Below are 16648 nucleotides of genomic sequence, written 5' to 3' on the forward strand. Positions count from 1 at the left end.
TTGAAATTGCAATTCTGGCTCATGTTGGCTTCCTCAATTCAAATTCAGAAATTTCAAATTGATTTGAATGACACATAACCCTTCTATCAGCTGCATGCTGAAAGGCTGTCCCTCTGCTGCGTTAATGTCGACCTCTTTCGTCGCCCTCCCCGATCACTAATTGTTCATCTCCTCACCGCAGATCTATCTGCCCAACCACCCTCATGGATCTGTTCTAAAAATCCTGGCCAAGTTTCAAGTAATAGAACCAGGGCCTATTGACCGCCCCTGATGTGCTGTGGAGAGAATGGGCAGGGTGGCTGTAACCAACAGCCCACCTGTGATAATATATAGAGGCAGGGGGCCATGGCCCACCACGGGGCAGGGCTAGGAGGGCACGGGCCTGGGGAGCGCAGGGACCTCAGCCTGCATCAACAGCTCCCTGACTCGCCAGCATCCTGACACTGACAGACAGGCCTTCCCCTCTGACACTGCAGCCCACGGGGCGCCTGCCACCCAAGTCGATGGATGGATAGATGGATTGATGAGAAGATGGATAGCTAGATGGATGACTTGGCTACTTGAATGAACAGTTCCATTTAATTTCAAAGAGCGCCTTTGGAAATTTCCACGTATTTTAATTATTTTTTCCCCTCCTACTTCGGTCCGTTAAGGAAAATAAACAGCTGGTGAGAAGTATTTTGTGTAAAGCAATGTTTGCTCCTGAGAGGAGAGTCTGGTTTCCATTACAGCTAGGTTTGACTAGCCTGCAGCACCCAAAGACACGGTAGTCCAAGCAGACAGGGCCGGACTTTGGGTGGGCTATAGCGGAGTTATCTCTTTCAGTGTTCTTACTTCAGAACGGCACACTTCTGCTCCGTTCGCGGATACCCGAGGCTTCGCGACGAGCTCAGGCCACCAGACGTCCCTCTCAGCTGTGGGGAACATGTGCTGTGGTCCTCCTGCCTGTCAGAGGCGAATGCGTGACTGTTTTCAAGCAGCCAGCCGTGTGTGTCTGTGTGGTGCTTCGGTGGGAGGGGGTCGTCCCTCAGGAGGGATGTGTTTCAGCACCTTGTCTCCTTCTCTGTTTTAGCGCTGACAGAACAGGAGGGAAGGAGTGACGGGGGTGGAGAAAGGGTCTCTGCTCTCTCACTCCCATCTGCTGTCTTCACTCTCCCGCTATCATACAGTAGAGCACGAGTGGGGTTAAAGGTCATGTTTAAGGTCATGTGCTCGGAGAAGCTAAACTATATAATTCAGGAGCATTTTGATCTCAGCCAGTAGAGACTCGCACACACAACTGAACATCTTACACTACTGTTCAAAGGTTTGGGGTCTGTTAGACTTTTATTGTTTTTGAAAGAAGTCTCTTATGCTAACCAAGGCTGCAAATATTTGATCAAAAATACAGTACAAACAGTAATATTGTGAAATATTATTACAATTTAAAAAATGTCATTTATTATTATTTTCAGTGTAAAGTGGTCCTTTAGAAATAATTATATTTTGCTGATTTGGTGCTCAAGAAACATTTCTTATTATTATCATTATCAATGTTAAAAACTATATGAATATAAAATATATAAAAAACTATATGAATATAAAAAAAATTTAAAATATTTTTTTTACAAAAACTGATACACTTTCTGCAGGATTCTGATTATAAATGTCTTTAATGTCCTTTGATAAATTAATCCTTACATAAAAAAAATCTTACTGACCCCAAACATTTGAATGTTAGTGTACATATGACATTTTTATTTATACTTATAAGTGTATTATGTTACTGAAAAAGACTTTTAAACTTTGACCATACATCAAGACAAGTTGTGCACATCAGAAGATATCAGGTGGCTGCCATGACGGAGATCGCAAAGAAAGAAAATTGCATGCTTTTGATTAGATGTCACAATCAATAAATTGACAAGCTGCATTTTGCATTTTCTTTTATTCTTTTTACTTTTATACTTCTTTTACATTATTTTTTAGGTTTGATGATTGCATGTTAATTATTGGAATGATGATTTCCAGGTGTCTGAATATATAATGATGTGTAGAGCGCTGATACTGGAAAAACTTTTCCTATTTTGACCGCATAAAATACTGGTAAGTGGATGGACATTATTATCATGGTCTCCTTTTGATGTGAAAAAAAAATAAGAATTTAAATGGAAATTTCACTCTAGCATATCCAAACCATGTTTTTTCATATTTTTTTCTTCTCCGTGATAGATTCAGGATGTAGGAAAACAATTGCTTTAGACAGTGATTCATTCTTTCTTTCTTTCTTTCTTTCTTTCTTTCTTTCTTTCTTTCTTTCTTTCTTTCTTTCTTTCTTTCTTTCTTTCTTTCTCTGCTTGCTTTCTTGCTTTCTTGCTTGCTTTCTTTCTTTCACACATAACCTGATGGGTTAACTAGTTCTTGCACTTCCTGACTCAGTGAACTGGTGGCAGATGGCAGATTCTGGATAGACCAGCTATTTGGTTTATTTTGGCCGTGCATGCAGCTCTTTGATGGTTAAATCATTTATTGGTTCAGGCATCATTACATTAGGCATTGCTAATAGCCCCATCACACTTCACGCATACCAAACTGATGACTGATAGACTACCACTGCTCAGATACTCATCAAAATCCAGCAAAAGTTGGGTTTCCTTCTTTTGTGAGGAATCCAATTATAGATGTACAGTCATGAAGTCAAATACAATATCATACAATCATGCCGTAGTCTGAACTTCAGAATATTCAGTATCACAGCACTTGTTTCATTTTTTTTTTTGTACATTACATATCACATACTTTCATGTTGCATAGCTGCACAATTCACTGTGGGTATAAAAGATTCTATTCTAAAAGTAAGGAAAATTAGGAAAAAATTAAAATATGCTATTTCATAAGATGATAAAAGGTATGTTTAAAGTCACTATAAAATCAAAATGGATGTTTCTTGTTTTCTGTGGAATATTGCAGTATTGATTGTGATTTATCCATGCACTTTTTTATGAATGTGCCCTTATAACCTTAAATCAAAATAACTTCCCCTCCTTTTTGCAATGACATCTCTTCTCTGATGATGTGTTTACTGGTGTGAGGGCGGGACAACCTGTCACTCACATGACATCACAGCAATAGCAATCCAATCAATTGATCCAATCAATTCCCAATGGACAAAATCAAGTCCCGTCCTACATTATTTCTTGTTCGAGAAGCTGTTTCACTCAGATATACTTCACAATAGGGAAGAAAAGGCTCACAGATTCCATTTCATGCCGACATTAAAAGGAAAGGAGCAACAGCTGTCATAGGTGTTACTGCTGTGGAATAAGAGAAAGAAGGGAGGAGAAAGACAGACAGAGGAAAGGAGGCACTGTAACATTGGAACATGACTGATTATATCCAGATAGCCTGGTTTCACCACAGTGCATCACTACAAATGTGCCCCCCTCTTCTGAATCTACTCTCTCTCTCTCTGTGTGTGTGTGTGTGTGTGTGTGTGTGTGTGTGTGTGTGTGTGTGTGTGTGTGTGTGTGTGTGTGTGTGTGTGTGTGTGTGTGTGTGTGTGTGTGTGTGTGTGTGTGTGTGTGTGTGTGTGTGTGTGTGTGTGTGTGTGTGTGTGTGTGTGTGTGTGTGTGTGTGTGTGTGTGCGCCCTTTTTTGGTCCTGCTGCTGTCAGCAGGCTACTCTTCAGAGTTTGTAAAGGGTATCACTTTACAGTGAAGTCACAGGCCTGGAACCACCTCTCTGCAGCAAACCCTGTAATTTCTATTTGCATCTTATTTCAGCGTAATCTCTTTACATTCTTCACGGGGAACACAAAGCTGCTGTTGTTGTTAAGTGGGGGGAGACCTTGGCATCTTATAGAAGAAGGTACAGAGATAGTTAAATGGTACAGTATGTCTCAGTTTAAGGAGGATTTACATTGTACAGCTCATGTATGAAAAGAATCAAGGAAACAGATACACAGTAGCTGCCGTCCACCTTGTGATGACAACTGTACATTGGCTACTGAAATTCAGAGAAGACATTGTCCACATTATATTTCGCTGCTGTACTGTCATAATTCCAAATGTACAGGAAATGCCATGACTGCAGGCGACACAAAATCACTAAGCCTAAAATAGAAGCGCCAATATTCTTTAGGTTCATGCCTCTTGGGTCTCAAGAAAATTAGCTGGTTCAATGACACACAAGGCGACGACAAAAATCTCTTTGAGCGTTTGCATGTAATTAGAAACATAATTAAAATGTACAATATGTGGCTCTGAGGAATAGCAGGATCTGCTGGCTGGTTTACAGCTGTTTTCCTGAACAATTAAGTGGGGAGAAAACCAGCCATACCCACCACAGCTGGAATCTTTTTTCATATCCTAAAGACGGCTGTCCAAAGATTAACACTAATTTAATAGAACCCATAAACATCTCAGATGGATAAGTAAATAGTCGTTTGACAAGCAGTGACAAATATAACAGCACCAATGATTTTCTAGTAGCTTATGTGTTTATTTTTTACATAGATTTCACTATAATGATGATAAATATATATTTGAAAAAAGTACTATACCAGATATTTTGGTTTATTGCTGGTGTATCCATTCATATAAAATACATAACATACATGCGTTTCTTTGGAGTGACCTAATACATAAAATAAAGTTTCCGTAAACAAGATTAATAATAATATTTGTGAAAAACAAATATAGAAGAGAGACATTATTCCATTCATTCCAGAGAAAGACTTGCAGTGTGCTAGTCAACAAGCTTTCTATGCTGGATATTTTTACTGCAAAATGTAAATCTTAAAGCATAAAAACTGAATTTACATTTCCAAACAACTATTTTGTATTACCTGCACGTTTTTACAGCTGGTTTTTAATTTTGTTTAAAGATCATGTGAGCTTGTGCCCAGAACCTCCTGGTTATGATAGCTCAGACCATTAACTGAAAATACGAGGCCAACATCTCCGTGCCAATTTGAATATGTATATTTTTCCCCATTAATGAAATCACTATGTGTATTCAACTTTTAAACATTTCTAGCTGCGTGTCCAGGTCCTGCATTTTACATGAAGGTTAAATAGGTGTGAGTGTTACAAAATAAAGGTGTAAGCTACTGTGGTCTTAGGAACAAACTCTCAAAGTGTCAAAATATCGGACACATTTGTAGTTTCTTTCTTTGGACACTAATACTTCCCAGCATAGGAAGCATGCTGAGTAGTAATAGGCAAGGTAATATAAATAAATAAAAATGCATAAAAAAAATGCATGCCATCCTAAGGACAAATATAAAGAATTTACAGGACAAAATATTTTTTAAATAAAAAGTTAGATTGTACACTTGGTTTTGGCTATAATGTGATTTGTATAAAATTATAGACCATATCATGTACATGACCAGATGTGCTGGCTGTTCTAACACTGCAGTGTATTTTAAAAAAAATGACAGTGTACAGATTTACTCTTGACACAAATGTGAAACTAAGGTAATGTGATTTTAAATTAAATGGAGATTAAAACTGAAACGTTATTTTTAATAATGAAAAATAGTGTAATTTATCAAAACAAATTAATATTTAAAATAAAAAAGGAACTAGTATTCAACTAGTTATTCTAGTAAAAAAATATATAAAATGCAATTATAATCGACTTGAACATTCGTGTATTAAGTTGAGCTGCAGTGGTCTGTTGTCTGTTCTTCAAGAGACTTACAAAACAAAAGCAACACAAATATAGCCTATATGGGTTTTGTAAATGTTTTTGAGCAGAGATATAGGCTACTATATCGCAGATTTACGAGCATTGTTTAAAGCTTTATAGCCTACATTATGAACTTTAATTCACAGCCCACCAGTGTTTTTTTTTTTTTTTTTTTTTGCGTTTAAAATTCTTAACCACCATACAACCAATAGTAAACAAACTCTTCCTCACAGCTCGGAGGTCGTGGGTCAGTTGCGTGATCATAGGTCACCATCTAGTGGAGAGAGACTGCAATCAGTCATTCAATACAGAACAAACACAGAGGATGTTGCTCTAAGTTAATTAGCCGTAAGAGCACTGATAGGGACGGGGGATATAATGAAGCTCATCTAGACCGCATTGCACGGGTGAATGAGCCGACAGCGCACTGCGCTAATGGAAATGATAGACATGATTAGCCTGTAATGTGCGCTGAATGAGGGTATCAGATATCATAGGAAATGCAAAGACAGCACGGAGAATGTGCATTTATGGGGCACTACATCTGTGCATCAGCATCCTAATGAAAACGATCTTCATTCCTGAGCAATCAGGACCCGCATGGCAGAAAACAGGCCGCGCACTGCGGAGGCGCGCGCGAGAGTGGCCAGCGTTGCTGTAAACCGAATACTCAGCATGTAAATAATGTGATCTATCGATGTCATCTGGAAAAGATTGGGCCTTGGTGCCGTAACTGCCTCTACTACCGATATGTGAGGGGGATCCATTACCATATTTATTTGTGCTGCTAAACTTAGTCTGTGAATGGGATTATGTAGTGGCGGATTGAGAGTATATCCTAAACAAACACATATATTAAATCAGGATTTGGAGTATAGCCTGAACAATAATGGATTTACAAGACAAGAGTCTTTTGCCCCCTTTTTCACAAGCTCTCCATTTTTCAAAAATTGAATCCAGACTTTTTGGGGTCGAGTCTTTTTGCTATGAGAGCGCAGTGAAGGGGTGGGATCTGGCCACGGTATTTATCATATTTGAAAAATGTAGTTTGATGGGGGAGGGAGACGAAGAAAGAGACGCTACTCCATCAAACTCGCAGTCTTGGACAGAGAATCATACACGAGTTGCTTGAGGCACAAACATGAGGTCCTGCTCCAGGTCTGTAAAAAATGGTAACTGGTGTCGTCCAGCTTATTTTTCGACAAATGTTAGACTCTTCCTTTGCTCTCCCAGTCATATCCTGATGATGCAGCAGTCCATGTGTTCAAAGTAAGGACTGGTGAAGTGGTCTGGCCCACAGACTGACAGCAGCCTTGAAAGTGAGTTTACAGTGAGCTCACTTTATACTGTTCAGACTGCTTTTCCCATTTAGATTCCCTCCTGAAATCCTCGTCTCCTTTCAGTGTCACAAAATAACAGATTCTCCATCCCTTGACCTCTGTTTTTATCTAGTTCTCTACCCTCTCTGTGCAGATAAACTTTAACATACTCATTATGAAGTCAAGAGTGATGAGTGGTCACACAACAGAGACGGAGGCGAATAAATGTCCTCTCTGAAACACTTCTCAAATTATAACTTTCAAATTTGGCTCTAAAATAGGATACACATGGAACACAATGTGTTGTGATGTGATTCACAAGTGTTGTGAATACTTGTGATCAATCCTTTTTTCTCTTTATGAGGTTTACAAAATACACACACACACCTACGGTATGTTTCAACATTGATAATGATTTAAAAAAAAAAATCTTGAGCAGCAAATCAGCACATTAGAGTGATCTGAAGGATCATGTGACACTGAGGCTACATTTTAAAATAGGTGATAATAAAATATAAAACACTTTTTTTATATGGTACTAATATTTTAAAGTTTTACTGTATTTTAAATCAAGTAAATAGTCTTGGTGACCATAAGAGATGCCTTTCAAAAACAAAAATTTACTCACCCCTAACTTTTGAACGGTAGGGTATATATATTTTTTATCAGAATACTCAACATTTTGCATTTGTCTCAATAGAAAATGATGCCTTATACTGATGTCCTTTAGCTGCCGAGTGTCTGTGACATTAGTCACTTTCTGTTTAGTAAAATGTTCATTTGCTGTGCATTTTCAGTGCTTTAGTAATTAAGGCAGTACTTCCTTATCATGGAATGCTTGTTATTCACTGACGTCTGTCCAGTAACTCCCTACATATTGTATATCTAAGCCAATTAGGACCAGGTGATGGGAAAACCAGAGAGGATCCGGAGATCCTGCAGACATGCTGACACAAAACAGAGATTGCTGAGGAGAGATAAGAAAATGATGGATGGTAGTAGACAAACACCTGCTCCTGTCATCATTAAAACAAACATCTTCCTTTGAGGGGGGGGGGGGTATTTCATAGTCTGTCATATCCTCTTTCACATCATTCCTTCTCTCTTGTTCTTTGTATTTCCCTCCCTCTTTCTCATCATCTGGTATTGATATTTCTTTCTCTGTCCTCAACTTACCTATCAGATGTGAGTAGTGAAGATTGTAGAGCAGATTTTTTAAACTGTGTGTCTAGGACATTAGACCCATTTATCCATAAATACACATTTGAGAGGATGGAGCTTATAAAACTTTTAAAAAAAAGTAGTACTTTTGTTTGAATAATATTTTATTCGGATACCTGTACTGATAATGAAGAGCAGTATGTTCTGAATGGGAAAAGTGGCGCTAATTAGGACCTCTTGCGGGCCAAGAGGAAGTGGGGCTGCCAGGTCTCCTTTCCCCTGCGATCCTTCACCCTGACATTGCTGGCCGGGACCGCCCCGGGGTTAGGCCACCTCCCCTGGAGCTCCCAGGGTGTGAGATGCCAAGTCCAATCTCTCTGCCCTATAGCCAGGGGACAGTAGAGAAGATAGGGGTGTCATGCTGCTGTTTTTTCTGTCTTAAATTACATGCAAACCTGTTGATTTAGCATCCTTTTGTAGAGCCATAAGGTAGGCTGGGGAAATTATTTTGTTATTGTCAAATGACATATAAAAGATAGATTTGTAAAGGGGGTTGCAACTGGGGGTTGCGTAACTGCAAAGGAAAAAAATATGTACGACACACATGGCACTTAAACCTGAACCTAACAATATTAAACTTAATCTCTTAATTTTCCTGGTCCAGTTGATGCAGAAACAACTGTGAGAAAGCCAGGTATGAATTCTAGCCACACAAAAAAAAATCAGGATTACCTTCGATTTCCAGTTTTACTTCCGTAGAAACCATGGAGAAATCAAAAATGCTTTAATAAATTATACGTTTTATTAGGTATAAGTAACTGTTTGGATACTTTATTGACAGAAAATTCATAATTGTTATATAGCTCATGGTTAGTCTTATTGTTTGAATCTCTTGTTTTCTTGATTTACCGTAACGTGTGTACCATGCCTCAGAGACAACACTAGCCTTCATAATAATGAGATTTGTAGTTACAGTAATACAGAATTTTCTCCACCATAAAATGGCCTGGTTTCACAGACAAGGCTTAAGCCAGGATTAGGCCTTAGTTCAATTAGGACAAGTATAGATTTTATAAACGTGTCATAGAAAAGAAAAACATTACTGGTGTGCATCTTGAGACAAAACAATGGCACTGAAATATTTTAAGATATGTCAGTGCAAGTTGCTTTCAGTTAAAACAGCTCAAACATGCATTTTAGTCTAAAACTCAAGCCTTGTCTGTGAAACCGGCTACGATTGTTTTGACCAAGTAAACCCCACAATTTTAATGAATCAAATAAAGTGACCTGTGAGTAGTAATTTGGCTGTTTTATTAGAATAAAATAAAATAATGTGAATGTAAGTGATCAAACGCAACTGTAATAAAGTTCAAGTTCAGAGAAGGAGGCTGTATGCATAATCCATGCGACGCGACTGCGAGATGCATCAAAACCCACAGCCAATCAGAACAGCGTGTGGGCAGTCTCGTGTCAAGGCAGAGTCTTCTTGGGTGCGAACTACGGGGGAGCTAGGGGGAGCTCGGCTCCCCTTAATAAGACATGGGCTCCCCTGAAAACGTGATTTGTGAAATTTTGGGGGTTCTCAAAAAAATATTGACAATGTGTTATTTTGACGTGCAATTTCAGTTTTGTGTAATGTGATCATCGTAGACTATTATGTGTAAAATAGCAAAAATATAATTTATTCATTCATGCATGACGGCGATTTAAACCTACCGGTAATTCACTTCAATAAAGATCCATGCTATTCTTGTCATGAGCATCAAGGTGTGGTGGCGCTGCGGTGCAAATTCCACTCATGTTAACTCAAAGATTTGTCGAAAAAATATATATAAACGAGGCCATTGTTCTGCGCGCGAAGTCCTTGAAATCCCTGACTCTCGATGTCTTGGGTCTAATTGAACGGAGGAATTATGGTATTCTTCTGTAGCCCGACGAGTAATTTAACCGTTGTTCACGTGAACTCAAAGACAGCCTATTTATAGACCACTTGTGGGTGGATGTTTGCTGTTTGACCTATTAATTGTGTCGATAAAGTATAATAAACAGTGATACAGGACTTGCATAAAGCAAGTAGTTCACACTTGTAGCTGAACATGTCGTTCATGAACGATACGTTCACTGCGTCTGCCACGTGACAAATGAACGAAGGTAAAGTAATTATGTTCCTTGTAAATTATTTTCGACTGCATAATGATTTCTTAATTCAGAATATATGATCAAGATTGCGTAGGTGCATGTGTTCGGAGAATTTGCCTGTTAAAAGTATAAAAATGAACGAATTTAAAGCCCCTTCAATGAACGAAATGGCTCGAAAAAAGATTCGTTCATTTTGATGAACGAGATTGAACAAGAGAGTCAGTAAAATGATCCGAACTTCACGCGCGTACCCATCTTCGCCCCGTGTGTGTTTGTGGATGGTCACTGAAGGTTTCTCTTTACTGGACCCCAAAAGGTGCGTTCATGCCATGTCGTAATTATTGCAATTTCAACTTGTAAGCGTTCATGTCGTCGTAGAGCTAGTAAGATGGAAATTAGGTGTGTTCGACTGGATGTAACTGATCGACGAGAGTTGTCACTTGCAGTCAGGGATCAGCTGAAAACGGAGACATTAGTCGAACACTTTCTGCTTCCTGTAGTGACTATCGTGCGTTTGCATACTTTATCACAGTTGAAGTAAAATAAATTTGATAATCATCAAAATCACAGATGTTTCAGAGACATTTTTATTCAATACTTTATAGTCTGCTTAATAAATGTCTGTTTGTACAAGTTCAACATAAGAATATATTTAAATCCCAATGAGGTGAGGTCTTGATTTTTTATCAATTTTATTTTGATAAACATGACACAATATAATATTGTGACTACATTAAAATTGTTTTTACTCACAAATAAAGATTTGTGAGCATTAGTGGAACTGAAGGTGTCAGAATAAACACGAAACACACGTGATCGTCATGCGGCCAATCACGGAACAGTGGTGTCATCATCAGAGCTCGTGCAGCCGCTCTTGAGAAGCTGCGACCAGAGCCCGTCTACGGAGAGCCTGTTCACTCCCTATTAAGTCCTATTGTACCGTATTTTGGTTGTAGTTCCACCAGAGTTCCACTGGGGGCGATCACCCCCGAGTGCAAAATGAATGGGAGTCTATGGGGCTAGAGGGCTAAATTTGTCCCTTTCAGCCGATTGCCGTTGAGAAATCTCAGATTTGATTGTAGGTTTGGCAAGTTCAACATGGGTTATAGGTCGAAAATTGAATGAACAAGTAATTATGTCCTTTCGATTTCTTACAGGTTGAGTTGTTGTTGCCCATAACACGCTAGCATTCTGCTAATGAACGCTGATTGGTCAGTGAAGGACTGGTTACGACCAGAGGTACCGCTTGATGGCATCATGGCATCCGAAGCGGGAACAGAATGTATTCTAGCAGAAACTCTTCTAGCACGTGTGTTTATCTGTGTCAGCTGTGCTGGCGATGCCTCGAGAGAAAATAAAGTGCAGAGCGCGAAAGCACCACAGTGACTGAAGGATTGCCGTAAAGCAGTATCTCTGGTCGTACGATGTGTATGACGTCATTGACATTTTGAAAGACTTTTTAAAGCAAATAAGTGACTCTAAAAAATCTAACACCCAGCAATGTGCAATTTCTTTGCATCTCCTTTCGAATACAACATTCAAATTACTAGACAAAAAATTATATCTTGAGAAAAGTGGATTTTGAGGGGTATAGCTCCATAGACCTCCATTCATTCTGCACTCGTCCTGTGAGCGCCCTCATATGGAATCAGAGTGGAACTGCAACCAGTCAGAAGCCGGAAGTGTAGCGAGAGTGAACCTTCTCCCCTTATTAGACATTCTCTGCTGCGACTCAGCCGTCTGCTCTCGAATCGCTCTCACGGTTCTTTGATGACACACATCACAGTGATGTGCCATCGGTGCAGTCTCAAGTCGGACAAAATTTCTAACCGGCATGCACTGCTTCAAGTCAGCCGCCGATCGGTCTGCTCACCTCTGCATGAAGTCGCCCAAGCTGTCTGAGTACTTGTACCACTTGACTGCTGCAGATTAATTTACATTTATTAATTTAGCAGACGCTTTTATCCAAAGCGACTTAAAAGTGAGAACAATAGAAGCAGTTAAACTAACTGTAAGACAACAAAATGCAAGTGCTATGACCCTTCTCATTTTAACGCAGAACCCGTAATGTTTTTTTTATAAATAGAAGAGAAAGTGTTAGTATTACTGGATCAAGTGCTGTCGAAAAAGATGCGTCTCCAGCCGTTTCTTGAAAATGGCTACGGACTCAGCAGCTCTGGTTGAGTTGGGTAGGTCATTCCACCAGCAGGGAACAGGACATGCCACCACAAGACGACGTTCCCTTGCAGAGCGCAAGTTTCAGGATGGCACATTATAAGTCTGAAGTAATGAGTAAAAGGGAGCAGAGCCAGTGGTTGTTCTGTAGGCAAACGTCAGTGACTTAAATTTGATGCGGGCAGCCACTGGCAACCAGTGAGGAGTTGCATATAGGATTTTGTGAGGAGAGGAGTGACGTGTGCTCTCTTCGGCTCGTTAAAGACCACTCAGCATTTTGGATCAGTTGCATAGGTTCGACCGAGCAAGCTGGAAGCGTTGATAGTGGTCAGTGGTCGTGGATAGTGGTCATTTAAGCGTTGATAGAGGTGCCATAGAATCACATAATTCCCAGTCCGAGGACGTGAACAGCTCCGAATATTACGTCACGTGTTGGCATCTTGAGACTACAGTAATTACATGGCGTGAATGCAGCAAACCAAAGACAGGTTAGCGCTCACTACATCGATGATTTTCAGAAGATGTCAGCGAGAGATGCGAGACCATTTATTTTGGTGGTGCTATGAGCTCAGAAATTGCACTTGGCATCAGTCTTTCTGCTAGACATAAATCACATAGTAAGAAAAAAAGTTATATATGGAAAGGAAAATTATTGAGTTCAATATGCCTTTTATTGTTTGGCAAAGCAATTGTAATTTGATCACAAAGCCTGCAGTGCACACATGCTGGACAGACTGCTGTCCATCTACTTCACAGCACCTTTTTGCTCTGCCCAATCTGCCACACAGATGTGGAGCTGAGCCACAGTTGCTGCATTCATTTTTTTTATTTAGAGACCTTAAAACAGATAAAAGAGGCAGTATGATTTTACTGTCCAGGGTGATGGGTTTGCGAGATTTACCATAAAGCGCTCAGTTGGACACGGATGATGAGACACAGGGAGCGATGAAGTTATCACCTCTGAGGCCTGCTGGTCTTTCTAAACTTAAGCTGTCTAGTAAGAATAAACTTTGTGGGAAAGCAGAGCTGACTGTAAACAGGCTATGTTTATTGTGTATATCTTTGTCTTCATCCGTCATGTATTATTTGAGGGTGTATTCTGTAGCTCCATTATCTGTACTCATCCTAGGGGTGTGACGGTTAGTATATAACCGTGAGACCGACGGTTATAGTTAAACACCGCCATTAGAACTCTATAACCGCCAAAACCGTGTTATTAAAATATTTTTTACAAACATAAAAAAAAAAAAAAAAAAAAAATTAAATTTTTAGATAGGATCATAATATGCGCAATACATCGGGAGACATGGTTTTTACCACTTAATGAAGTTTTGTTTTGTAAATCGTCAGAAATGATTTTTACCACTTCATATAAATTTTGCTTTGTAAGCCTTTCCTTAAAGCGAATTTCGTTTTGTACAAATTGTACCTTAATTTTAATAAATGTTTCATCAACCAATTGCATGTATTTAATAATATAGCAGACAATATAATAACCGTGACATGGAGGAGCCGGCGCGCCGCGTTCACTTGCATTGCGTTGTGAACTAGAGCGCATCTCATCGTAAATGAATGAAACTATGCCTATGCCTCATACATTAGCATTAAATATCTTTGCTACATCCTTTCTAGACGGGTGCGGCTTTGAGAAATCTTGGAGATCTCCCTAATAAACGGAGGTCTGAAATATCTGCCCCTTTACCGATCAGAGCGCGCGCTGACACGGAGTTAACCCGCTATCTCCAAGAAGAACCAATTGACTCTACGGCTAATCCACTAGCATGGTGGGGAGACACACGCTATCCGCTCTTAGCAAAATCGGCACGTAAATAGCCTACATGTGTATTTGTGCTACAAGCACAGCATCAGAGCGAGTTTTTAGCACTGCGGGTAACATAGCTACCCCTGTCAGATAGTCACTAAAACCGAGTAAAGTGAACATGTTGATGTTCCTGTCACGGAACTTTGAAGTCGAAAAAGATTAGGAATTTAAAATGTCATTGCACTTTTTTTGTTTCCTGTATTTAGTTAGTTTAATTAAGGTATTATCACAACAATCGTTGTTCGACTTTTTTTTTCTTTGATAAAGGTATGTAGATTTTATCATTTGTAATTTAGGCCTACTCATTCATTTTTATGCAGCTCTTATATAATTTAAGCAGCCTACGTTTTTAAAAGGATTTGTTTAGTGTGTGTGATTTATTTAAAACAAAGCATGTTCATTGCTTTTTTTTTTTTTTAAAGGATTTAAAAAAAACCCGACGGTTATGTTACGAACCGTCACATTTGACTCACATCATAACCGTCATCACCAATTCTGAAACCGGCACACCCCTTAAGAGATCAGGGTATTACTGTCTCACATTGTCACATTGTTAATGTGTTTTCTGTTGTTTATCATGGACTTTTAGTTTGTTTTCCATCTTCAGTGTTTTCATCATCTCTGTCGTCATTTTCATTAGTTCATTTTCGTCACCTGTTTAGTTAATTAGCCTTGTTAATCATCATCATCATCACCTGTCGTCACTCGTTGTCATCTGTGTATTTAAGTTCCTGTCTCTCACCCTTCAGTTGTCGGTCAATGCTAATGCTTATGCTTATGTTTGTTTATGTTACGTTGTATGGAGAGTGTTACCCTTGCCTGTACCAGTTTTGTTTAAGTTTGATTCTAGTAAAAGTTTGAATTGGAACTTTGGGCCTCAGCCTGTCTTCATCCGCACCATACCCGTGACAGATTGACCGACCAAAAACGCTATGGAGGCATTTCTGTTCAATCAGAATGGGAGTTCATTGGAGGAGTTGGTGGAAGTTTACCTTCATCTTCATCAGGATGTTTACTGGGAGGAGGAGTTTTTGAAGCAACGGTTCTGGAGAGGACTTGATGATCCTCTAGCCCAGATATTGCTGCTCAGGGACTTAGATAGACCTTTTATTGAGTTTATGGACAGAGCTCTTTGGGTGTGTGGTTCCTCACTCACTGTGGGAGACATCCAGCCAGATCTTCGCGTCCAGCCAGATCTTCGCGTCCAGCCAGATCTTGAGCCCACTGACCCTGCGCCAGAGCCCTCGTCGCTGCCCAGCACAGAGCCCTCATCGCTGCCCAGCACAGAGCCCTCATCGCTGCCCAGCACAGAGCCCTCATCGCTGCCCAGCACAGAGTCCTCATCGCTGCCCAGCACAGAGTCCTCATCGCTGCCCAGCACAGAGTCCTCATCGCTGCCCAGCACAGAGTCCTCATCGCTGCCCAGCACAGAGTCCTCATCGCTGCCCAGCACAGAGTCCTCATCGCTGCCCAGCACAGAGTCCTCATCGCTGCCCAGCACAGAGTCCTCATCGCTGCCCAGCACAGAGTCCTCATCGCTGCCCAGCACAGAGTCCTCATCGCTGCCCAGCACAGAGTCCTCATCGCTGCCCAGCACAGAGTCCTCATCGCTGCCCAGCACAGAGTCCTCATCGCTGCCCAGCACAGAGTCCTCATCGCTGCCCAGCACAGAGTCCTCATCGCTGCCCAGCACAGAGTCCTCATCGCTGCCCAGCACAGAGTCCTCATCGCTGCCCAGCACAGAGTCCTCATCGCTGCCCAGCACAGAGTCCTCATCGCTGCCCAGCACAGAGTCCTCATCGCTGCCCAGCACAGAGTCCTCATCGCTGCCCAGCACAGAGTCCTCATCGCTGCCCAGCACAGAGTCCTCATCGCTGCCCAGCACAGAGTCCTCATCGCTGCCCAGCACAGAGTCCTCATCGCTGCCCAGCACAGAGTCCTCATCGCTGCCCAGCACAGAGTCCTCATCGCTGCCCAGCACAGAGTCCTCATCGCTGCCCAGCACAGAGCCCTCATCGCTGCCCAGCACAGAGCCCTCATCGCTGCCCAGCACAGAGCCCTCATCGCTGCCCAGCACAGAGCCCTCATCGCTGCCCAGCACAGAGCCCTCATCGCTGCCCAGCACAGAGCCCTCATCGCTGCCCAGCACAGAGCCCTCATCGCTGCCCAGCACAGAGCCCTCATCGCTGCCCAGCACAGAGCCCTCATCGCTGCCCAGCACAGAGCCCTCATCGCTGCCCAGCACAGAGCCCTCATCGCTGCCCAGCACAGAGCCCTCATCGCTGCCCAGCACAGAGCTTCCTGCACCGCTGGTCCCGTCCAGCCCAGAGCTTCCTGCACCGCTGGTCCCGTCCAGCCCA

At 41.2% G+C, this 16648-nt stretch overlaps 1 protein-coding gene across 7 annotated transcripts in view; it reads left to right on the forward strand.

Annotated features, from left to right (window-relative positions):
• Positions 1-16648, forward strand: part of hao2 (hydroxyacid oxidase 2 (long chain)) — a 42273-nt gene that overhangs the window by 3586 nt on the left and 22039 nt on the right. Inside the window, exon 1 of one of the 7 annotated variants that reach the window (XM_079618267.1) lies at positions 9982-10303. The exons of 4 other annotated variants lie outside the window; for them this stretch is intronic. Coding sequence is in view for 1 of the 3 variants with exons in the window: in XM_079618262.1 (XP_079474388.1) it covers positions 10519-10607 (89 nt within the window). In the remaining 2 variants the exon portion in view is untranslated. Of the gene's footprint in view, positions 1-9981; positions 10304-10463; positions 10608-16648 lie in introns of those variants that run through there. 2 more of the 7 variants (XM_079618262.1, XM_079618265.1) reach the window with 2 other exon arrangements.

This window comes from Phoxinus phoxinus (genome assembly GCF_949152265.1).
Source record: "Phoxinus phoxinus genome assembly, chromosome: 7".
In the NCBI taxonomy this organism is placed as follows: Eukaryota; Metazoa; Chordata; class Actinopteri; order Cypriniformes; family Leuciscidae; genus Phoxinus; species Phoxinus phoxinus.